At 36.3% G+C, this 23,362-nt stretch overlaps 4 protein-coding genes and 1 long non-coding RNA gene across 5 annotated transcripts; all 5 read right to left on the reverse strand.

Moving 5' to 3' along the window:
• Nucleotides 1-1,775: 1,775 nt before the first annotated feature.
• Nucleotides 1,776-2,826, reverse strand: LOC122134395. Its single transcript, XR_006153085.1, has 2 exons — nucleotides 2,653-2,826; nucleotides 1,776-2,452 (listed from the first exon to the last, which is right to left on the reverse strand). It is a non-coding gene; the product is annotated as an uncharacterized LOC122134395 (long non-coding RNA).
• A 24-nt stretch (nucleotides 2,827-2,850) lies between these two features.
• LOC109057340 (macrophage mannose receptor 1-like) lies at nucleotides 2,851-3,772 on the reverse strand. Its single transcript, XM_042768156.1, has 3 exons — nucleotides 3,736-3,772; nucleotides 3,299-3,658; nucleotides 2,851-3,203 (listed from the first exon to the last, which is right to left on the reverse strand). Exons 1-3 carry the CDS (start codon nucleotides 3,770-3,772, stop codon nucleotides 2,851-2,853), a joined length of 750 nt encoding a protein of 249 aa, XP_042624090.1.
• Nucleotides 3,773-5,290: 1,518 nt separating this feature from the next.
• On the reverse strand, nucleotides 5,291-7,080 carry LOC109057328 (C-type mannose receptor 2-like). Its single transcript, XM_042767717.1, has 5 exons — nucleotides 6,854-7,080; nucleotides 6,417-6,776; nucleotides 5,986-6,321; nucleotides 5,741-5,835; nucleotides 5,291-5,651 (listed from the first exon to the last, which is right to left on the reverse strand). The coding sequence occupies exons 1-5, from the start codon at nucleotides 6,888-6,890 to the stop codon at nucleotides 5,517-5,519; spliced, it is 963 nt and encodes a 320-aa protein (XP_042623651.1). The 5' UTR covers nucleotides 6,891-7,080; the 3' UTR covers nucleotides 5,291-5,516.
• A 2,803-nt stretch (nucleotides 7,081-9,883) lies between these two features.
• Nucleotides 9,884-10,861, reverse strand: LOC109057325 (hepatic lectin-like). Its single transcript, XM_042767732.1, has 2 exons — nucleotides 10,735-10,861; nucleotides 9,884-10,657 (listed from the first exon to the last, which is right to left on the reverse strand). The coding sequence occupies exons 1-2, from the start codon at nucleotides 10,769-10,771 to the stop codon at nucleotides 10,284-10,286; spliced, it is 411 nt and encodes a 136-aa protein (XP_042623666.1). The 5' UTR covers nucleotides 10,772-10,861; the 3' UTR covers nucleotides 9,884-10,283.
• Nucleotides 10,862-19,416: 8,555 nt separating this feature from the next.
• Nucleotides 19,417-22,549, reverse strand: LOC109092742 (macrophage mannose receptor 1-like). The gene is given in 6 exon segments (XM_042768171.1): nucleotides 19,417-19,545; nucleotides 19,703-19,803; nucleotides 19,923-20,246; nucleotides 20,332-20,675; nucleotides 21,311-21,647; nucleotides 21,736-22,549. Coding segments are annotated over 6 exon segments (1,614 nt in total). The 5' UTR covers nucleotides 22,115-22,549.
• Between the last annotated feature and the right edge of the window lie 813 nt (nucleotides 22,550-23,362).

A 23,362-nucleotide genomic window follows, 5' to 3' on the forward strand; every position in this document is an offset into this window, starting at 1 on the left:
CATTGACAGAATTTGCTGAATAGAACGAGCCTAAAGCTTTTTGGCATGAGGTATATTATTGTTGATACAGAACTCTAATACAATATTGTGACTGTGGTCATTGGCAATTCCAGATGTAATTGTTTCCTAGATAATATATAGTGCATTTGATCCCTTTTTAGTGCTCACTTTTAGTTCAAGTAAGAACCTATGATTGTAGAGTTACTATTGAAGGCCAACTCTATAAATAACAATATGATTTCAAATTAAAATCAATAACTGAGCAATCAGCAGTTGTTATAGACCCCATTAAATGATTTCAGAAGTGCATTTCTCACACATTTTCTGCTGAATCAGAAAGTTGGAGAAAAATTCATGTCCATTTCATGCTTTTATGGGAGCTCAAAAAAAAAAAAAAAAAATTTGTACTGGTAAATCATGATTTTCAATTATAATATTGCTTGTAAGAACTTTTAACTGGTTTGAATACACATACATTTTGAAATGCTTAGAAAGCCAGATGGACAGCAGGGGCAAACAGGGACATGCTAACCAACCAAAACACTGAACCTTTGGTGGCCCTGAACCTTTTGGTGATCCGAGTGCAAGATGAGCCTAGCATAAGCACCAAAATACACAAAAGTTTGTTGTAATGTCTTCCATGCACCTTAATAGCATTATTATCATTATTATGTTTATCCATATTGTATGTCATGATGTTTTTATGTTCGTAATTTCAGCACACAAACGGTGCGCAGGTTTTTTTGCAACTTGTGAGTGAAACCGATTCATGAGCTGTGCTGCTCTCTAGAGGTAATGACGAGACACTACAAGATATTAACAAAAAAAGGCAGTGAAAAAAGGGCCTATTCTGCTCTCCTTCTCTTTTTTTAATTAATCATAAATTCACATTTAATTTAATTCATTAATATTCATTTTAATTGTTGTATAATAAAAACTCTATTCATGCTAATCTGTAAACCTTAAAGATCGGCTGCAAACTCATGCAGAGTAGTTTAGTAAACATGGTCTTGATTGCGCAAAATCTGTGTGATGGCGCCCTCTTCTGACGGGTTGTCTCTTAAACTACAATTTTAAAACCCTAATTAGGACGGGATTACTTTTTCCAGGGTAGATGGAGCAATGTAATTTTTACCTCACGACGTCTGTAATATTAATGGCCAATACGCACGCGATAAGAAATCTCTGTAAAAACCACCAGACCAGAAGTGGGAGAGGTAACTCGATTTAGCTCCGCCGTCACCTCCTTGTTGTCATGTGCGTCATTGTATGTTGCTTCCTGATATCCTACTTCGACCGGACCTAACTGTTTATATCCAATCAAAATGTAATAATTTAACAAATCGTTTGACCACACCTGTGACAAACAGGTCGGGTCAAACGATTTATTAAATTAAATTATGTTGGTAATAGTCACTACCTAAAGCCAAAAGAAGTTTTGTGGCTTTCAACCTTCTTCGTAACACGGAGCCCGGCACGTCACTTGTAGGAGAAAAAAATATTGCGACTGCGCTGCTCAAAAGCATGACGGGAAACAACGACAAAGCTAAATGCTCATTGTTTAAAATATTAACTTTTTTATCTGATTTCATGTGATTAGGCTATGTATTTAAATTATGCATGAATGTTCCCAAACACTATGACAGTGCGCTCTCTGTGTGAGATATGATTGTTGTCATATTTCTATAAAAATCTAAAATACATGTTTGTATTAAAGTAAAAATGGATGATAAATACGCCTTTCGTATGGAATTAAATAGCAAGCACTTTGAGTGTCTTGTTCACCATATTTATTTTCATATAAAAGCAACAGAACTGAAATTATGTCATGTTTATTAGCAATACAGCATGTGAGTAAGAATAGTAAAGAGTACTTTCTTTGAGTAAGATAGTAGGCAATCTGTTCCACTTCGGTGCAATCTCTAGTATAAACATCATTCAATGTAAATTGTGATAATCGTAATTAATAATCGCAATTACAATTTCAAGGGAATAATCGACAATTAAGATTTATGTCATAATCGTACAGCCCTACTATCTATCTATCTATCTATCTATCTATCTATCTATCTATCTATCTATCTATCTATCTATCTATCTATCTATCTATCTATCTAATGTGTAGTGGTATGTTAATGAACCGGAAGTCTCGCACATTCAATTTATATCCTAAGCAAGCATTCTTAAAATATATTTGTGCAATTCCATGCATCCTACTTCTGCTCTATTTACAGGATGTATTGTTTCTAAAATATGCAGAAAATTCTGAAGCATCTTTAATACACTTTAAGATGTTTAAAAGGGTACATACAGTAGATTACCGTCTACCACATTTATTATTTAAATTGGCTGTACGGTTGCTCTCCTGATGAAACACCTCTCCACCTTCACTCTTTCTCCAGCTTATTTTACTTTCACCTTCCAGTCCCATGCTTTTCAGCTTTTTACTTATCTGGAAAGAATCAAATCAAACATAAAAATTCATGCCTCACTTATAGGCTATACGCAACAACAACATCAATTATGAGACAATTATGAGCAATGCTGGTTTAACTGTAATTAATGTATTTATGTTTTCTTTAAAACCGATTTACTCGGGTGTAACACAGTTAAACAATGAAACTGATCTGTGTGTTTTAGATGAATACAAACCTCATTCAGTATGCCCGTCTGATCATTCAATGTGCAGTTTCCATTACAGGATAATTTTAGTCGGACAATCTGATTTCTAATTAATTTTAAATCTACAGAAATACAGAGTTTAAGTCATTCTCAACACAGAAGATGCATGAATAAAATAAAATTTATCATAGTTGTTTCAAGACATTTTGTTTGAATAATTTTATTTTGTTAGATGTTAAACTCACCTCCATGGCAGATAAAAGGATGCTGCAGATCACATCTGTGTTGAAACCATTTCCCAGAATCAGCTGTTGACATGCCAACACAGTCACCAGATCCTGAACTCATGGATGGTTGACCTGCTGCCCAGTGTCTGAAGAAGAGACTCCATTTGTCAGACCTTTCCCAAGAGTCCAGAAACAGACCGATCCAGATGTAATTTTCAGATAAAAGAATCTTATTTATCCTGGTTTTTTGCTCAGAGTTGTGGATGGTGGGCAGGTCTGTGTAATTCTGTCTGCAGTAGCTCTGAGCATCAGTCCAGTTTTTTGTGCTCTGTATCAATATGTATCCAGAATTTTCTATTGAGAGATGCAAAGAAACAATCATGCAGTGCTCAGCTTTATTTTTCCAGTCAAAATTCACATTCACAAATTTAAAAGAACAGTGAACTCACCGTAGCACACAAAATATCGCTTATTGCTACATAACATATCATGCCAAACACCGGCATAAGTAGATACACAATCTTCATCCCCATTTGGCTGTCCTGAAGCCCAGTTATAGTACTGATAAGTTGTGTTTTCACCGTTAGACCAACCCCAGCGTTTCAGTGTCCCCCTCTTCAGTCCAATCCACACTGATCCACTGTATCCAGCATCCACTATATTCACCAGCCTGTTCACATCATCCATGCTGTCTACAGTAGCCAGATCAGTGAATCTCTCTCTGCAGTAACTCTGAGCCTCTGGCCACGACATTCTCACATTTATATAGTGGTACGGATGAGAAAGAGCAGAACTGCTCCATAAGATCCCTGTTAAAATCAACATGTTAAACCATCTATAAGTGAACACATCATCATAAATTCAGATTATAAATGACCACACCAACCTGACAGCAGAAGCAGCACAAACAGACTCCCGTCCATGACTGCTCACACAGATCCTCTCTGTTGTTTATCAGCACTGTCTGCTGCTTCTGGAAAATAAGTGGAATTGAAACCTACAGATCTAATGTCATTACCTTTTCTGACGGGAGTGATGAATGCACACAGAACACTGCACACAGGTGCTGTACAGATACTTAATATCGAGAAGTGTTTTACAGAATTTCCTTAATTAAACATCAGACAGTGTGGAATTTGCAAGCTTGCACCCACTAACTAAAACGCTGCTGGCTTGATCTCCATAAGTTGCCTGAAAAACAAATTTTCAAAGAAACTAGGAAAACAAGTAAGACTTTTGTAAGCTTTTGAATCAGCTGTGGCTCAACCAGGAGCATCAAAATATTCATCCTTAAGGAAACGTACACAGTAAAATCTCATTTGTTAACTTAAAAAAGCATGCAACATGCTTAAAAAAGCATGCATCATGATTTAAAAAGAATAAAGCCTTGTTTCCATAATAGATAAAGGGTTAACCAAATGTTGCACTGATGTTACAAATTAAACATTTGTATTTGTGCAAAATGAGAGTGGTACACAAGCCCAACAGTTTTCTCTTTAAATCAGTTCATTTTTGATCAAGGTTTCTATTTTGTTCAGAATGCCACTATAATTTGATTTATTTTATAATTTTATAGTATAATTTTATAGATATATTACTAATTCATGTTCTCTTCTAAATACTGTTAAATTTAATTTAATATACTATGTGTTTATTCCAAACAACTCATTAAAGTTCAGCTAATTAATGTACATCTACAGCAACATGCACAAGATTAGTCATTTGCAAAAAATACACCCAAAACATCTCCATATAAGGTCTTTCTGTACAATCTTTCAACACTCGACATACACATATATTATCATAATTAAATCAACGATGAGTGACTAGTTTGAATTATAATATGTTGCACTCATACATATGTTTTACCCTACGTCCAGATAGTTATAACTTAAGCCAATATGCCCTGTTTGGCTACAAAATAAAATAAACAATGTGCATTGTTGGAAATTTGTGAATTTGTGCATGTGAAAGTTGAAATTGTTTATCCACTACCTTATAGAAGAATAATTCTGTATCTACAATTATTTTTCATTATTATTAGAATTATTTATTATTATCGTTTACACATGAAGCATTTCTATGAAAGAGTAAGTCAAGAGTAAGAGTTGTTTTTTAAGATACTGGCCATTTTTGCATGGTTGGTCTACATTTAAATAGAAAAGTGCTACTCCCCTATACTGAATTCATAGGTTGATTTATTCAAAGCTAATCTTTTAGTCCTGGTTTTACAATGCAAATTTCTTTCCCTCAAATATTTCTGGGTATATACAAAAACATATAGTGTATACACATAACTGTATTAGTTATCAGTTTCAAAACTGAAATGGACATATTAAGCCATTACCTGAAAATGGGAATAATATGCACAGGATGTTAAAATTCCATTCAGATTTATTAGAATGACTTCATCATGCACAGTAAATATCAAATACAGGTACTCAGATTACATATTAAAGGCCTTTTTTTAACTTAAGTACACGTTTAATGATTTTACAGAAACATTTACATTTAAAACTATAGAATTAAATTGTAGATTTAGTAAAGGAAGAGTCTAAAGAAATCTTTAAAGAAGTTCCTCTAAAAAATATAGTTCAGACTTTTACTTTATATATTTTTTTTAAGTCTGTTTTAAAGACTTACTTTACTTTAGAGGGACACTGAAAATTACTGTTTTTTACATTCATTATTTGAGTTGGCCATATAGTTACTCTCCTGATCAAACACCTCTTCATCTTCTCTCTTTCTCCAGCTTAATTTGCTCTCACTTTCCAACCCCATGCTCTTCAGCTTTTCACTTATCTGGAAGACCAGCAAAAAATAAAAAAAACGTTACACTTTACATACCATCCTCAAAAATCCCTTACTACATCTTAAAGGCTGATACAAACCTCATGAAGAATGGACGTCTGTAGTGAAGGGTCATTCAGTGTGCATTCATTACAGGACAATTTCAGTCTGACAATCTGCTTTCTATTCAACTTGTCTAGAGAAATAAAAAGTTACTCTTATCCTCAGCATCCTCAAGATATATACATGAAAACATTACAGTTGTTTGTAATGTTTGTTTCATTAGAGATCTACAGTTTTATTGATTTACTTTAATCAGTTGTTTCTGTTAACTGGGGAAACTCACCTCCATGGCAGATAAAAGGCTGCTGTAGATCACAGCTGTATTGAGCCCATTTCCCAGAATCAGCTGTTGACATGCCAACACAGTCACCAGATCCTGAACTCATGGATGGTTGACCTGCTGCCCAGTGTCTGAAGAAGAGACTCCATTTGTCAGACCATTCCCAAGAGTCCAGAAACAGACCGATCCAGATGTAATTTTCAGATAAAAGAATCTGATTTATCTGGTTATTTTGCTCAGAGTTGTGGATGGTGGGCAGGTCTGTGTAATTCTGTCTGCAGTAGCTCTGAGCATCAGTCCAGTTTTTTGTGCTCTGTATCAATATGTATCCAGAATTTTCTATTGAGAGATGCAAAGAAACAATCATGCAGTGCTCAGCTTTATTTTTCCAGTCAAAATTCACATTCACAAATTTAAAAGAACAGTGAACTCACCGTAGCACACAAAATATCGCTCATCGCTACATAACATATCATGCCAAACACCGGCATAAGTAGATACACAATCTTCATCCCCATTTGGCTGTCCTGAATCCCAGTTATAGTACTGAGAAGTTGTGTTTTCACCGTTAGACCAACCCCAGCGTTTCTGTGTCCCCCTCTTCAGTCCAATCCACACTGATCCACTGTATCCAGCATCCACTATATTCACCAGCCTGTTCACATCATCCATGCTGTCTACAGTAGCCAGATCAGTGTACTTCGATCTGCAGTAACTCTGAGCCTCTGGCCACGACATTCTCACATTTATATAGTGGTACGGACGAGAAAGAGCAGAACTGCTCCAGAAGAGCCCTGTTAAAATCAACATGTTAAACCATCTATAAGTGAACACATCATCATAAATACAGATTATAAATGACCACACCAACCTGACAGCAGAAGCAGCACAAACAGACTCCCGTCCATGACTGCTCACACAGATCCTCTCTGCTGTTTATCACCACTGTCTGCTGCTTCTGGAAAATAAGTGGAATTGAAACCTACAGATCTAATGTCATTACCTTTTCTGACAGGAGTGATGAATGCACACAGAACACTGCACACAGGTGCTGTACAGATACTTAATATCTAGAAGTGTTTTACAGAATTTCCTTAATTAAACATCAGACAGTATGGAATTTGCAAGCTTGCACCCACTAACTAAAACGCTGCTGGCTTGATCTCCATAAGTTGCCTGAAAAACAAATTTTCAAAGAAACTAGGAAAACAAGTAAGACTTTTGTAAGATTTTGAATCAGTCGTGGCTCAACCAGGGGCATAAAAATATTCATCCTTAAGGAAACGTACACGGTACAATCTCATTTGTTAAATTAAAAAAGCATGCAACATGATTTAAAAAGAATAAAGCCTTGTTTCCATAATAGATAAAGGGTTAACCAAATGTTGCACTGATGTTACAAATTAAACATTTGGATTCATGCGAAATGAGAGTGGTACACATGCCTTGGAACTTGGAATTTCTCAGTGCTACCACTACCAACAAACACACTACCACTGTATCAACAACTGCTCTTACTTTAATTCGTATGCTTGCAGACCATTTTAGACCACTTAACTTTGTGATTTTTATTGGGATGTGAAGAGACTTTCAACCAAATTAACAAAAAAATGTTACCAAATCACCTACCTTCCCTTTAATGGTCACACTAATGTTAATAATTTTATACTAATTTTAATTTTACATTTTTTGGATAAAACCCCCTCTTTAATTTACCCCAGTTTGAAAAACCTTGGAGTACATTTACATTTAACATTTAAATTTAGGTATTTAGCAGACACTTTTATCCAAAGCGACTTACAAATGAGAACAATAGAAGCAATCAGACCAGTGAGAGAACAACAGTATACAAGTGCCATGACAAGTCTTAGTTAGTCTAGCACAGCACTCTGTTGGTCAAGTGCTGGCGAAAAAGATGTGTCTTTAGATGTTTTTTGAAGATGAGTAAAGACCTACCTGTTCGAAATTGAGATTGGGAGGTCATTCCACCAGGACGCCAGGACGGCAAGTGTGGATATTGGGAGAGGCCCTTTGTTAGTGAATTTGGAATGTTTTAAATGAGTGACCACATGCACAAGGTTAGTCATTTGCAAAAAATACGCCCAAACCATCTCCATATAAGGTCTTTCTGTACAATCTTTCAACACTCGACATACACATATATTATCATAATTAAATCAACGATGAGTGACTAGTTTGAATTATAATATGTTGCACTCATACATATGTTTTACCCTACGTCCAGATAGTTATAACTTAAGCCAATATGCCCTGTTTGGCTACAAAATAAAATAAACAATGTGCATTGTTGGAAATTTGTGAATTTGTGCATGTGAAAATAGAAAATGTTTATCCACTACCTTATAGGTGAATAATTCTGTATCTACAATTATTTTTCATTATTATTACAATTATTTATTATTATCATTTACACATGAAGCATTTCCATGAAAGAGTAAGTCACGAGTAAGAGTTGTTTTTTAAGATACTGACCATTTTTGCATGGTTGGTCTACATTTAAATGGAAAAGTGCTACTCCCCTATACTGAATTCATAGGTTGATTTATTCAAAGCTAATCTTTTAGTCCTGGTTTTACAATGCAAATTTCTTTCCCTCAAATATTTCTGGGTATATACAAAAACATATAGTGTATACACATAACTGTATTAGTTATCAGTTTCAAATCTGAAATGGACATATTAAGCCATTACCTGAAAATGGGAATAATATGGACAGGATGTTAAAATTCTATTCAGATTTATTAGAATGACTTCATCATGCACAGTAAATATCAAATACAGGTACTCAGATTACATATTAAAGGCCTTTTTTAACTTAAGTACACGTTTAATGATTTTACAGAAACATTTACATTTAAAACTATAGAATTAAATTGTAGATTTAGTAAAGGAAGAGTCTAAAGAAATCTTTAAAGAAGTTCCTCTAAACAATATAGTTCAGACTTTTACTTTATATTTTTTTTTAAGTCTGTTTTAAAGACTTACTTTACCTTAGAGGGACACTGAAAATTACTGTTTTTTACATTCATTATTTGAGTTGGCCATATAGTTACTCTCCTGATCAAACATTCCATTCATCTTCTCTCTTTCTCCAGCTTAATTTGCTCTCACTTTCCAACCCCATGCTCTTCAGCTTTTCACTTATCTGGAAGACCAGCAAAAAATAAAAAACGTTACACTCTACATACCATCTATAGCCCAAAACAGCAGCAGCAACAATAATATTGATGATATGAGTGGTGTCGGATGGCTGTAATGTATTTCAAGACATTGTGGAAAACAAAATAGCAAAGACAATACCAAAGAGGAAAAGGCTGGAGGAATATCAGTGGAAAAGTAAGGGTTACGATCAGACCAGCTAGAACCTGTGATTATATTAGATGGACGGTAAGGTTGATTTGTTTCTGATCGTCATGTGTATAACATTGGTTTTGCTATATTTCACAGAACCAACATACTGTATGCTGTTATTTGATCTGCCAGCTGTTATTTGTTGCCTGTGTTGCATAGTGTGTTCATGAATTTGCGAGCAGGGCGACGAAGGGAGGGGTGTTTGTTTGGCTGTCGATTTCAAATATCAACAATATTTCTCAAAAATCCCTTACTACATCTTAAAGGCTGATACAAACCTCATGAAGAATGGACGTCTGTAGTGAAGGGTCATTCAGTGTGCATTCTTTACAGGACAATTTCAGTCTGACAATCTGCTTTCTATTCAACTTGTCTAGAGAAATAAAAAGTTACTCTTATCCTCAGCATCCTCAAGATATATACATGAACACATTACAGTTGTTTGTAATGTTTGTTTCATTAGAGATCTACAGTTTTATTGATTTATTTTAATCAGTTGTTTCTGTTAACTGGGGAAACTCACCTCCATAGCAGATAAAAGGCTGCTGTAGATCACAGCTGTATTGAGCCCATTTCCCAGAATCAGCTGTTGACATGCCAACACAGTCACCAGATCCTGAACTCTGGGATGGTTGACCTGCTGCCCAGTGTCTGAAGAAGCGGCTCCATTTGTCAGACCATTCCCAAGAATCCAGAAACAGACCAAACCAGACCCACGAGTTCGATGGAATTACACTCTTTATCAGATTCCATTCCTCAGAGTTGTGGATGGTGGCCAGGTCTGTGTGATGCTGTCTACAGTAGCTCTGAGCATCGGTCCAATTCTTCCACTTCTGTACCCTGATGTATTCAGCACTTTCTACTGAGATATGGAAAGCAAGAATCAGGCCTCAACCCAAGCTAATCTGAATATCAACACAGATATCAACTTATAACTCACCACTGTAGCACACAGAGTGTAAAAGTGATGAGCATGGATAACTATACCAAACTCCAAAGGCAAAATAGCTGCATTCTCCTTCACTGTTTGGATGTCCTTCATTCCATTCACTGTATTGTGCGAGTGTATCATCTCCATTAGACCAACCCCAGCGTTTCTGTGTCCCCCTCTTCAGTCCAATCCACACTGATCCACTGTATCCAGCATCCACTATATTCACCAGCCTGTTCACATCATCCATGCTGTCTACAGTAGCCAGATCAGTGAATCTCTCTCTGCAGTAACTCTGAGCCTCTGGCCACGACATTCTCACATTTATATAGTGGTACGGACGAGAAAGAGCAGAACTGCTCCATAAGATCCCTGTTAAAATCAACATGTTAAACCATCTATATGTGAACACATCATCATAAATACAGATTACAAATGACCACACCAACCTGACAGCAGAAGCAGCACAAACAGACTCCCTTCCATGACTGCTCACACAGATCCTCTCTGCTGTATAGTATGTGTGCTACTGTTGTAATAACTAGGAAAATAAGAGAAACTGAAAGATGATTAAACAAATCATCAATAAGGGGGGTGGTGAATACATACAGAACACTGTACATGCACTGTAAATACTTTGAGATGTGTTACAAATTTTCTTACTTAAACATCAGACAGTGTCAACTTTCCAAGCTTGGAGTTTGTAACTAGAAAGCTGCTGGTTTGTTGTTCATAAGCTGCATGGCTAAAACCAAGTACACTTACAATAAGCATACTGTATCACAAGTAATACGTAAATAAGGCTAAGTATGACATTTTGACACCACTGTTAATGCACTAGAAAATATATTTAAATTCTATTGTTAGATTTACTGATAGGGAGTAGAATCACAAGATCACAAGAACAAAACTTCAAGTTGAGTTTTTGTGTAAATGTGAAAGAAGAATCAGATTTTTCAAATGGAATAAAAGCTTGACAATAACAATTCAAATGTTTAAACCATATGTAAAATATGTCTGTTTTAAATTTTTTTTAGAGGAAGTTATTTTCTTTTCTTTTCTTTTTCGTGGTGCTTCCACCACACTGAGCATAGGAACCCCCCAGGGCTGCGTGCTTAGTCCATTGCTGTTCACTCTGTTGACTCATGACTGTGCAGCAAAACCACATCATTAAATTTTCAGATGATATGACTGTAGGGGGTCCCATCAGCAAAGGTGACAAGTCAGCATACAGAGAGGAGATGCATCAGGTATCAGGCTGGTGCAAAGTCAACAACCTGTCTTTGAACGTGAATAAAAGAGATGGCTGTTGACCTTAGAAGAGCACACATCATCAACTCTGCCAAACACTGATGGTTCCTCTGTGGAGATCGTCAAGAGTACCAAATTCCTCTGTGCTCATCTGACGGAGAATCTCACCTGGTCTCTTAACACCAGCTGCATAGTGAAGAAAGCCCGGAAGTGTCTCTACTTTCTGCAAAGGCTGAGGAAAGCTAATCTCTCTTTCTGCTGCTTATTTTGTTCTCACTTTCCAGACCCATGCTCTTCAGCTTTTCACTTATCTGGAAGACCAAGAAAGAATAAAAAAAAAAAAAAAAACATCACATTTACAGGCTACATATCATCTATAGCCCTAAATAACAACATCAACAGCAACAATATTGATAATATGAGTGGTTTCGTCATGTACTCTGTCATGTAATGTATTTTAAGACATTTTCTTAAAACTGCTTCACCCAGTACATACTCTGCAAACTGTGTTGTTGCACCAGAAATTGACAATGAAACTGAACTCAGTGTTTAAAGCAGATACACAACTCATTCAGAACGGTCGTCTGTATTGAAGAATCATTCAATGTGCATTTTCCATTTCAGGTCAATATTAGTCAGACAACCTGTTTTCTAATCAACTTTTCGCCTAGAGCAGTGGTTCTCAACCTTTTTTTACCCCAAGGTCCCCCTCCTCTCCGAATCAATACTGCAAGGCCCCCCAACCTTTTCTATTCACAAAAACCTTTGAATTCTAGTATTATTACTTTTTTTTTATTCCATTACTTTTTAATTCTGGCTTGATGTCATCAGAGAACAATTCCTCTGTCAGAACACTCTATCGTGTCCCACACTGTAGTCCTTTATTTTGTCCAATAAAGAAGAAGGAAGATAATTTGAACTATTGTTTAGTTGTTTATATGTATGTTTTTATTATTAGCTATTTTTATGACTTTGTTTTATTTATTTATTTTTTTGCATTGTATTAAATTATTAATTTAAATGTAAGTTCATAATAGTTAAGGCCACCTACTATAAAGTGGGACCTTAAATTTATTTCCTTCCTCACTAAATGACATTCCTAAACTCCCATTATCATTTATTGAGCATATTTACATTAAACTGAACTCATGACCTTACCGTGGTTAGTGTCATACTAGACTCTACCAAATAATCGTTAAGAACTCTACGTCTGCTATTTTGATGCTCTACTCTACTAGCCGAACTAATACTACAGTGTACTTCAGTGCAACTAAATATGCAATTAAAAACCTTAGTAGGCTATACTTTTTTATACACACTTGAATGTGTTCTCATATATACAACAGTGTACTTCTGCATTGTTCTCAGAGGTGTACAGTAGCAAAGGTCCAGACATTCATAACATAGTATGGCTTGATTGGAAATAAAATGAAACAAGCAATGTATATTTCAGAAATACTTACAGTAAATATTCAAGTTTGCAACAGAAGTTCTTTTTTATTGGTACTATTTTTAAGGGGTAAATACTTTTTGCTATTATAGTTTTGTAATACACAGACAGAATCATTTCCATGTAATAGTAACTTGTTTTGAAAGAAAGAGGCAGCTTTTGCATAAAATGAAGTCTAAATGTAAATAGAAAAGGGATACTCCCAAGCTAATGAACTCATAGAGGTAGGATTTCAAGGCTTCATTTTTACAATTCAAATTGATTTGACCTCAAATATTTTTGTGCTAAACTTTAATGTTACTATGACAAAATAAATAGATACATAAATAGATAATTTAGAGCATTACATGATTTATTTACTAAAAGAAAATCTGTAATACACAATAAAAATATTCATAGGTACATTTTTTGCTAGATTCATTATAATTAAGGACAGAACTTTAAAAATTATTTTCACAACTGATTCCATTAAATAAATATATTATATAATATCACAATTCATGATCAGTTTCAATGATGGTTATTATTATTACCTCCCAGTTCTTCAAAATAATATAATAAGTAATTATATTTGTTTCCTTTAGAGAGATGACTGCTTATTACATTTGTTATTTGAATTGGCTGTACGGTTGCTCTCCAGATGAAACACCTCTTCATCTTTCTTTTCTCCAGCTTATTTTGCTCTCACTTTCCAGCCCCATGCTCTTCAGCTTTTCACTTATCTAGAAAACCAGCAAGAAAGAATGAAATAATACATGAAATATGATCACACTATTGCTGGCCACATATTATTTTTAACCCTAACAACAACAATGATGATGATGATATGAGTGGTCCAGGTTGGTTATAAGGTATACTTAACATATTTGGCATACTTGTCAAATTCTAGTGCAACAACACAATTTGACAATGAAACTAAAATGGTTGTTTAAGGCCGATGCAAACCTCATTCAGTATGGCCATCTGTAGTGACGGATCATTCAGTGTGCATTTTCCATAACAGGACAATTTCAGTCTTACAATCTGTTTTTTAATGAACTTGTCATCTAGAGAAATACAGAGTTAAAGTCATCCTCAACACAGAAGACAGATAAATAAATGAAAATATTTCTTAGTTGTTTGTAAAATTTGTTTCAAATCCTCTTGTTTGAATTATTTGGTTCTGCTAACTGGGGAAACTCACCTCCATAGCAGATAAAAGGCTGCTGTAGATCACAGCTGTATTGAGCCCATTTCCCAGAATCAGTTGTTGACATGCCAACACAGTCACCAGATCCTGAACTCTGGGATGGTTGACCTGCTGCCCAGTGTCTGAAGAAGAGACTCCATTTGTCAGACCATTCCCAAGAGTCCAGAAACAGACCGATCCAGATGTAATATCCAGATAAAAGAATCAGATTTATCTGGTTACTTTCCTCAGAGTTGTGGATGGTGGGCAGGTCTGTGTAATGCTGTCTGCAGTAGCTCTGAGCATCAGTCCAGTTTTTAGCGCTCTGTACCAATATGTATCCAGAATTTTCTATTGAGAGATACAAAGAAGCAATCATCCAGTGCTCAGCTTTCTTTTCCCAGTTAAAATTTACATTCACAAATTTAAAAGAACAGGGAACTCACCGTAGCACACAAAATATTGCTTATAGCTACATGACATATCATGCCAAACTCCATAATAAATAACTACACAATCTCCATCCCCATTTGGCTGTCCTGAAGCCCAGTTATAGTACTGAGAAGTTGGGTTTTCTCCATTAGACCAAACCCCAGCGTTTTCTGTGTCCCCCTCTTCAGTCCAATCCACACTGATCCACTGTATCCAGCATCCACTATATTCACCAGCCTGTTCACATCATCCATGCTGTATACAGTAGCCAGATCAGTGAATCTCTCTCTGCAGTAACTCTGAGCCTCTGGCCACGACATTCTCACATTTATATAGTGGTACGGACGAGAAAGAGCAGAACTGCTCCATAAGATCCCTGCTAAAATCAACATGTTAAACCATCTATATGTGAACACATCATTATAAATACAGATTACAAATGACCACACCAACCTGACAGCAGAAGCAGCACAAACAGACTCACTTCCATGACTGCTCAAACAGATCCTCTCTGCTGTTTATCAGCACTGTCTGATGCTGTATTCTAATCTGTAGGAAAATAAGTGGAACTGAAACCTCCAGATCTAATGCCATTATCGATAAGTGAAAAGAGAATCTGAAAATGACACATGACACATTTCATAATTTTGCAATTAAAATTTTAAACCAAATGTAAAGGTTACATTTTTATCTGTTTTTGTACTACATTTCCTTTACACACAGTGTCACTTCTTTGAAATTTTCCTTTTTTTTTTTTTTTTTTAGTTCTGTATATTTTTTATATTGTTACTGTAGCAGTGTCTCATCTGCATTGTGTTGTGTAGTAAACAAAGTCTCATTACATAGAAATCCTTGCAATCACGTCCTCGTTTATTGGATCGCTGGGCAACAAAAAATGGGCAAATTAACTCCCCAAATTAGCATGGTTGCCATATAAACACAGGAAATCCAAATATGGTCATGACAAGTGGAATCACAAAATACTTGTCCTAAATGCACACCTGCTGCACTACACTGGGACTACTTCTGCTGTCACCTGATCATGGTCAAATACAGGGATTTTAAGTGTTTAAACTGACAGTGTTACATCCATTCCCAGCAGGCCTGGTTCTACAGGGATGCTAGAAGATGTTAAACAGCCTCAAATGAAAGCAAGAGCACCCTTGAAGCTGCAATAATAGGATATTGGCAGATTTGCCAAAAATTCTGTGTATTTGTGTTTGCGCTCTGGAAAGTGTGAAAGGTTTATTTTCAAAATGTTTTTGCAGTGTTAAGCAATGGAGACAATCACAGGCATATCTGTTGATTTTGTGGATTCAATGGCCAATCAGACACATTTAAGTTATAATCTGGATTTTGTGCAGATCCTCTCAATATAACACATAAAGTGCAGACACAATGTAAACAAGACATTACTAGTAAGTAACTTCATGAGACCACAATCAGTTGAAGAGAGTGACAGATTTGAAATTATTATAAAGGGAGTGCTGTTTTTGTGCTTTAGGCTACAATCCATTCAGAATATGAATATCAGAATTTTTGTTTTTCATGCAGCCAAGAGCCACATACATGGCCACAAACATGCTGCAAAGCCTTGAGAGTGACATCTGCATATAAATACAGCATTCACTCTTTAAAATTGCAATGGCTGACATATTCATAGCACGGGACAGATAAACGAATATCATCTTAATTTAATTTGACATATTACAAAAGGATTTGCACATTTCTTACACTCCTCTCTGTATAAAAAATGGTGATATCGCACACAAAAATATAATCTTCATTACTAGTAATTAACAGTAGCTTAATTAAACTTAATCTACTAAAATATTAACATTTTAAACTGGAGCATTAGTTATAGGATATTGTGCCTTATGAGTTTAATTTACTTTTTATAGTTAAGATAGGCTGGACTAATTAATATAGTCAGTGACATTAGACTTTCAGAAAAATCAATAAACGGTATATTGATGGGGTACAGTGATGGGGGGCATTGTGATGCTCTAAACGATATTCTTCATGATTTTAGTTTTATGGTGTTTAGTCCATTTTAAATTATTGATAGTGGAAGGAAGTTTTGCAGCCCCGCTTTCCTCTGAACTGCATTTTAAAACGATTTGTGTCCATCTGGTGGTCAAAGGATGAACTGCAGCTAACAAACTAATGTGTTACGATTTGGCAATGACAGAATTAAACTATATGCAAATAAGACTTAAATGCATAATTAATAATTGCATAATATGTGATCTATTTAACCATGCCACAGTCATCTGACTTACTGCAAGGTTGTTCAGCTTCATACATGAATTACATAATAATAATGATAACGCTAACTAGCTAACGCTTATTCATCTAATGGATGAATATTTCTGCATCTACAATTATTGCTTCAGATTACACAGGAAAGTGAATCATTTCCATGAAAGAGTAATTTATTTTCAAAGAAACAAGCAACTTTTGCATAGCTAGTCTAAATGTAAAAAGAAAAGTTCTACTCCCAAGCTGAGTTCGTATGCTGACTCAATCATCAACTCTAATCTGTGCTTATTAGCCAGCTCCTTTCAAAACAGTGCAGGGTCTGCAGGTTACTTTGTGGTCAAATTATGAAAATATAGCACCTAACAAATATGATCTTCATGAACTCAACTCCAGACCCAGTCTATGCTCCAGAAAAAACATAAGCAGTATGGCCTGTTTTGCTAAATGAAACAAGATAAGCAATGTGCATTTCAGGAATACTTAAAGTAAATTTCCAATTTAGCACCAAAAGAAATAATAAATGTTATATAGGCTATATGTGATGCTTTGTCTGGTATTGTCACTGTGCACACAGTGGGGAGGAACAAGGAACTCAAAGATGTAGAATAACTTCAAAATAACAGTCTTTAATGAACTTAAACAGGGCGAGACAAGGCAGGACTGAGACACACAGGGAGTGTAACGAGTAGACCAGACGAAAACTAACTGAACAAGCAGGAACTAATATACACAGGATAATTAACTACACACCGCTGGAACATAATCTAAACAAACTAAACTAGGACAGGAAGGACCAAATAAGGGCCTAGAGGGGAAACACACGACACATAACAGTACCACTGGGGAGGGGGGCCATGGTGAGTCTGGGGCGCCATGGCGGATCTGGAAGTTCAGGAGGCCATGGTGGTGCAGGGAGCTCTGAAAGCCATGGCGGGTGGTCTTCGTGTCCATGGCCTCAGTCCCCTCACCCTGGCCACTACAACCAGAACCCTACTACCCCCCCAAAAAAATTCCTTGGGGGAACTTATGGGCTCCGGGGCCCTCCATGAGCTAGACTCAGTAACAGGAAGCCCTCCGTGGGATAAACACATGAACAGGTAGCCCTCCGTGGGCTAGACACAGGAACAGAAGCCCTCTGTGGGCTAAACACAGGAACATAGCTATCCAAAGGAACAGGAGCCCACTAGGTTTGGAATCTGAGGTCCTTTACTGGGCATGACGGAAGATCCACAGCCCTCCTTGGGCTGAAAGTGGAGTTAGGGGCCCTTACAGGGTTAACTCAGGAACCACTTTCATCTCTACAACAGGAGGAGCATGGCCACAGAGGCCATTCCCAAGCCGCCGCCTGCCCCAGACGAGTCTCCATGGACAACACCGACAAGACAAGATTAAAACTGCTCCTGTGGACACAACAAGACTTTAAAATGACATGACTCTGGACAGGTGCTGAAGCCTGCACTGGACTCTGGTCTGGGGCTGGAGCCTGCACTGGACTCTGGTCAGGAACTGGGAACGGCACTCCTGGCCGAAACTGGGGAACTGGAGCGAACATGGGTGCTCAAGTGAGCCATGGCCGGTATACACCGCTGGAACATAATCTAAACAATCAAACTAAACTAGGACAGGAAGGACCAAATAACGGCATAGAGGGGAAACACACAAGACATGACTGACAGGTATACTGCAAGATATAAATATATGCAATTGTTACCTTATTATATACTTATTATCTAATAATTATTCTAATTTAAAAACACACACATAAAAGAGAGAGAGAGAGAGAGAGAGAGAGAGACATTTCTATTTAAGAATTCACATGGCTGCTCCAATGATAATAAATTCAAATTGAAGTTCTGAAGTTCAGTTTTATAAAGCAATTTTTATTTTTAACATATAGCATTTTAAAGTTCCCATATTAAATCAGTCATCAATTTCAAAGAAAACCCCTAAAGAACTAAAACTAATTAAAACAAGCTTTACTTATCGTTCTTTCTTTTTACATGACCTATTTGTATATTTGTACTTTATATTTTATTATCTGTATTTAATGTTCTACTGTTAGTTATCGTTATGCACCAAGGGTCTGAGACTAACACAATTCCAAATCACACAACTTACGCACCATACACCCAGAAGAATTGACAATAAAGCAGACTTGACTTGACTTGACATTTTGACACATCTCTATCACCTGAAAATGGGAATAATATGTACAGGATGATTTCTGCCAATCATATTTCAATTAATTATGAGAATAATTATAATTATTTGACGTACAATAGCTCATATATATCTCTTCTTTTTGCATTAAACCTTTTTTAAATAATACTTTCAATGATTTCAGTTAAAATATTTCCTTTTGAAACCATAGTATTAAATGGTATATTTAGAAAAGGAAAAGGAAAAAAACAACAATCACGTACAATAAATATATTATATACTATCACTAATAATGATGTTTAAATAGCAGATAATACTACTTCACAGTTCCTTAAAACAATCTACATTTACTATAAATCTTTTATATAATTTGAACCTATTTGAAAGTTTAAATAGAGAAATAGAAGATTACTGCCTATTACACACAGTATTTGAACTCGCTCTAGATTTTCTCTCCTGATGAAACACGTCTTGCTCCTTTCTCCAGCTTAATTTTCTGTCACTTTCCAGCCCCATGCTCTTCAGCTTTTTGATTATCTGGAAGACCAGCAAGAAAGAATCAAAACCTAATAACTACAACAATGTGAAACGAGAGAAAACACACAAAGCTCGAGGGTGCATGGTTGCCAGGGCACAGTTATTCATTCAGAATTTGACAATGAAACTGAACTCAGTGTTTGAGGCAGATACAAACCTCATTCAGAATGGTCGTCTGTAATGAAGGATCATTCAAGTTGCATTTTCCATTACAGGACAGTTTCACTCTGACAATCTGTTTTTTAATTAACTTGTCATCTAGAGAAATACAGAGTTAAAATCATCCTCAACATAGAATAAATGAAAACATATCACAGTTGTTTTTAATATCTGTTTCAAGAGTGACCTACAAATTTCTTGTTTGAATGGAAACTCACCTCCATAGCAGATAAAAGGATGCTTTAGATCACAGCTGTATTGAGCCCATTTCCTAGAATCAGTTGCTGACATGCCAGCACAGTTACTAGACACTAAACTCAGAGATGGTTGATCTGCTGCCCAGTATCTAAAGAAGTAGCTCCACTCATTCGACCATACTCAAGAGTCCAGAAACAGACCGATCCAGAGTGACGATTCATTACTGAGCAGATTCTGCTGCTCTGGGCTACTGATACTCGCCAAATCAGTGTGTTGTTGTCTGCAGTAACTCTGAGCATCTCTCCATGTCATAGCAGTGTTATTAATAACAAAACCAGTGCTGTCTGTTCAGAAACACAAGATAAGGACCAGCCCTCAGTCAAGGATCAGCTAAAGTGGAAAAAACTAACTCAAACTAAGAGGACTCACCATTGAAACACACAAATGGGAGAACAGTGCTGCAGCTCTCATCATACCAGCTTCCATTAAAACTCCTCACACACTCCCCATCACCACTCGGTTCTCCTGGATTCCACATACTGTCCTGGGAGATTGCGCTGTCTCCCATAGACCAGACCCAGCGTCCCACCCCCACAGCACGGAGACCTATCCATACTGAACCATTGTATCCAGAATCCACTGTAGTTACCAGCCTTCTCACGTCATTCATGGTCATAACAGCTGCCAGATCAGTGAATCTTGCTCTGCAGTACCTCTGAGCATCAAGCCATGTCATACTTTGGTTCATAAACTGGTACATTGGTACTAAAGGCCTAGGCACTTTAGGAGGAAAATAAAAAGATTGTAAAGATCATAGATGCTTAGAGATATAAATATCATAGAGATATAGTCACGATTAAAGTCTTTAAAACAAAATCATATTGCCCTAAAACAAATTGCATTAACTTTTTTTGAGCAATTTATAAGCGGAAAGCCAATGAAATTATATATGAAAATATGTAAAGGTAACAGACTGAATATATAGTAGACTGAAAATATGTAGAACCAATACACTCTCATGGCAATTCTTAACTATTTCACTTTTTGGCAAACTGGCGGCGACTTTGTATTCATGCTTTCATTCACAATATGCCTTCATACTTTTCATATACTTCTGTGTAATAAAATGGTAAGGATTCATACAAAATAGCCAACTCAGAAAATAGTTACGTTTTCTCACAAGATAATATTGTTTTGAACTCAGTCACAGCTTTGTTGATTTTAAAACGAGCGGTATTTGCTCACTTTCTCTAAGCTAATTTTTAGTCTTTTTGATAGTTATCAGCATATTGTTGTGCTGGTAATCACAATCACTGTTAAATACAGTGATGCATAAACTAAATGGCAGAACAGAACACTGGAGAAATAATAAGGCATTCTGTCTAACGTGATCTAATTTGTTAGATGCTCACTTCCATGGCAGATAAAAGGACTCTGAAGATCACAGCTGTATTGAGCCCATCTGCCAGAATTGGTTTTTGACATGCCCACACAGTCACCAGATCCTGAACTCTGGGATGGTTGACCTGCTGCCCAGTGTCTGAAGAAGAGGATCCATTTATCAGACCATTCCCAAGAGTGCAGGAACAGACCAATCCAGATGTAATATCCAGATAAAAGAATCTGATTTATCTGATTATTTTGCACAGAGTTGTGAATGGTGGGCAGGTCTGTGTAATGCTGTCTGCAGAAGCTCTGAGCATCACTCCAGGTTTTAGCAGATCTTATTAGGTATGCAGTATTTCCTGTTGAGAGATGCAAAGAAAAAAAAATCAGTTTGAAGCTCTTCTTTCCCAGCTTAAACTGTGCATTCATTATTTTACAAGAACTCACCTGAATAGCATGTAAAATACCGTAAATGGTTGCATGGCATATCATACCAAGACCCAGAATAAGACGATACACAATCTCCATCTTCATTTGGCTGTCCTGAAGCCCAGTTATAGTACTGAGAAGTTGTGTTTTCTCCATTAGACCAACCCCAGCGTTTCTGTGTCCCCCTCTTCAGTCCAATCCACACTGATCCACTGTATCCAGCATCCACTATATTCACCAGCCTGTTCACATCACTCATGCTGTCTACAGTAGCCAGATCAGTGAATCTCTCTCTGCAGTAACTCTGAGTCTCTGGCCACGACATTCTCACATTTATATAGTGGTACGGACGAGAAAGAGCAGAACTGCTCCAGAAGAGCCCTGCTAAAATCAACATGTTAAACCATCACTAAAAAAACTGCTTAAAAACCACTTTAAAACCAGCTTGGGAGACCAATCAAAGCAGTCAATCAGCTTAGGCTGGTTTTAGCTGTTTGTTTTTTTTTCAACAGGGAGTTGTTAAGCTTTGCTATAGCAATGGGCTCGGTGCACAAGATGGCATCGGTGAGCTTTGGTGACGCGAGTGCATACTTACTTCCGGTCTTCCGACGCTCGCATTTACTATAAGGGGAAACTTACATACGAAACTTGGCTAGATGGATATAGTGAATGTTTTTCAGATTAAACAGCGGATATTGGTATATCAAAGACATGAGAAACATCCTCCCTACATTGTTGTGTACCTCTGTGTGGAAATTCATCAAGATACATCGCAGAGATTGCTTTATTCTTTCTTCTGTTGATTATGTGGTTCAGCATCAGCGGTTAATCAGTCCACAGGGATCTTTTCATTCAAACACAAACCACTCAAATGTACAATGGGCTACTTTACATTGTCGGAGAGCTGATTTCGTTCTGACTGTTATCTATAAGTTCATAAGGTTTCCGACTGTCAAACGAGACAGAGATTTCTGATAAAGCATGTATGTTTTATTAACTTTATTTGATAACATAATTTATAACTGTAACTGTACAATTTAATGTAATGTAATTATGGTAGGTTTGCATTAATAAAAAGATCGGTGTTTGCAGTCATGTGTGTTCTAATCAATGTTTATCTGTTTTGTGAAAGATCAGCATTCTGCAGCATAAATCATTATCTGTCTATAAGCAGCGCATTTTTCTTTTGCATTAATTATCAGATAAAACAAATATTACAATTAGTCATGTATTAGGCTAGTTGTACCATTTTACAGTCCGTTTTTTTTCATTTAAAAAAATGTTTTATGCAAAGTTAACTGTGTAAAATATGTTGTGAAAATAATGATGATTGTGCACATACAAACTGTATGTGCACAATTGAGAAATGGACATTTATGAAGACAAATCGCAGCCCACGTCTCACAAGGTAAATATTTCATTAAAAAAAAAAAAAAAAATTAAATAAAAAAAAACAATGTAATACAAACATTTTCGAGAAATAAGTAATTTGTAAATTTTTGGTCAAGGAAAAAGACATTATGTAGCTGTGTGTACACACCATGAGTTCAGCTTTCATTTCATGAACAGTAGGGATTAACATTAGTGTATTTAATTCATTCACCGGACCCTAACATAGGCTACGTAAGTTTCAAATGCACTGGCT

Source organism: Cyprinus carpio, chromosome A2 (genome assembly GCF_018340385.1).
Source record: "Cyprinus carpio isolate SPL01 chromosome A2, ASM1834038v1, whole genome shotgun sequence".
NCBI lineage: Eukaryota > Metazoa > Chordata > Actinopteri > Cypriniformes > Cyprinidae > Cyprinus > Cyprinus carpio.

Excerpts from the sequence above, each read along its gene's own strand:
- LOC109057325 (XM_042767732.1), bottom strand. The coding sequence starts at position 10,771 with ATGGAAGGGAGTCTGTTTGTGCTGCTTCTGCTGTCAG. Across the intron at positions 10,658-10,734 it reads TGTGCTGCTTCTGCTGTCAG|GGATCTTATGGAGCAGTTCT; the intron begins GTTGGTGTGGTC and ends TGATTTTAACAG.
- LOC109057328 (XM_042767717.1), bottom strand. The coding sequence starts at position 6,890 with ATGGACGGGAGTCTGTTTGTGCTGCTTCTGCTGTCAG. Across the intron at positions 6,777-6,853 it reads TGTGCTGCTTCTGCTGTCAG|GGCTCTTCTGGAGCAGTTCT; the intron begins GTTGGTGTGGTC and ends TGATTTTAACAG. Across the intron at positions 5,836-5,985 it reads GCCTTTTATCTGCCATGGAG|ACAAGTTGAATAGAAAGCAG; the intron begins GTGAGTTTCCCC and ends TTATTTCTCTAG.
- LOC109057340 (XM_042768156.1), bottom strand. The coding sequence starts at position 3,772 with ATGGACGGGAGTCTGTTTGTGCTGCTTCTGCTGTCAG. Across the intron at positions 3,659-3,735 it reads TGTGCTGCTTCTGCTGTCAG|GGATCTTATGGAGCAGTTCT; the intron begins GTTGGTGTGGTC and ends TGATTTTAACAG. Across the intron at positions 3,204-3,298 it reads GCGATATTTTGTGTGCTACG|AAAATTCTGGATACATATTG; the intron begins GTGAGTTCACTG and ends ATCTCTCAATAG.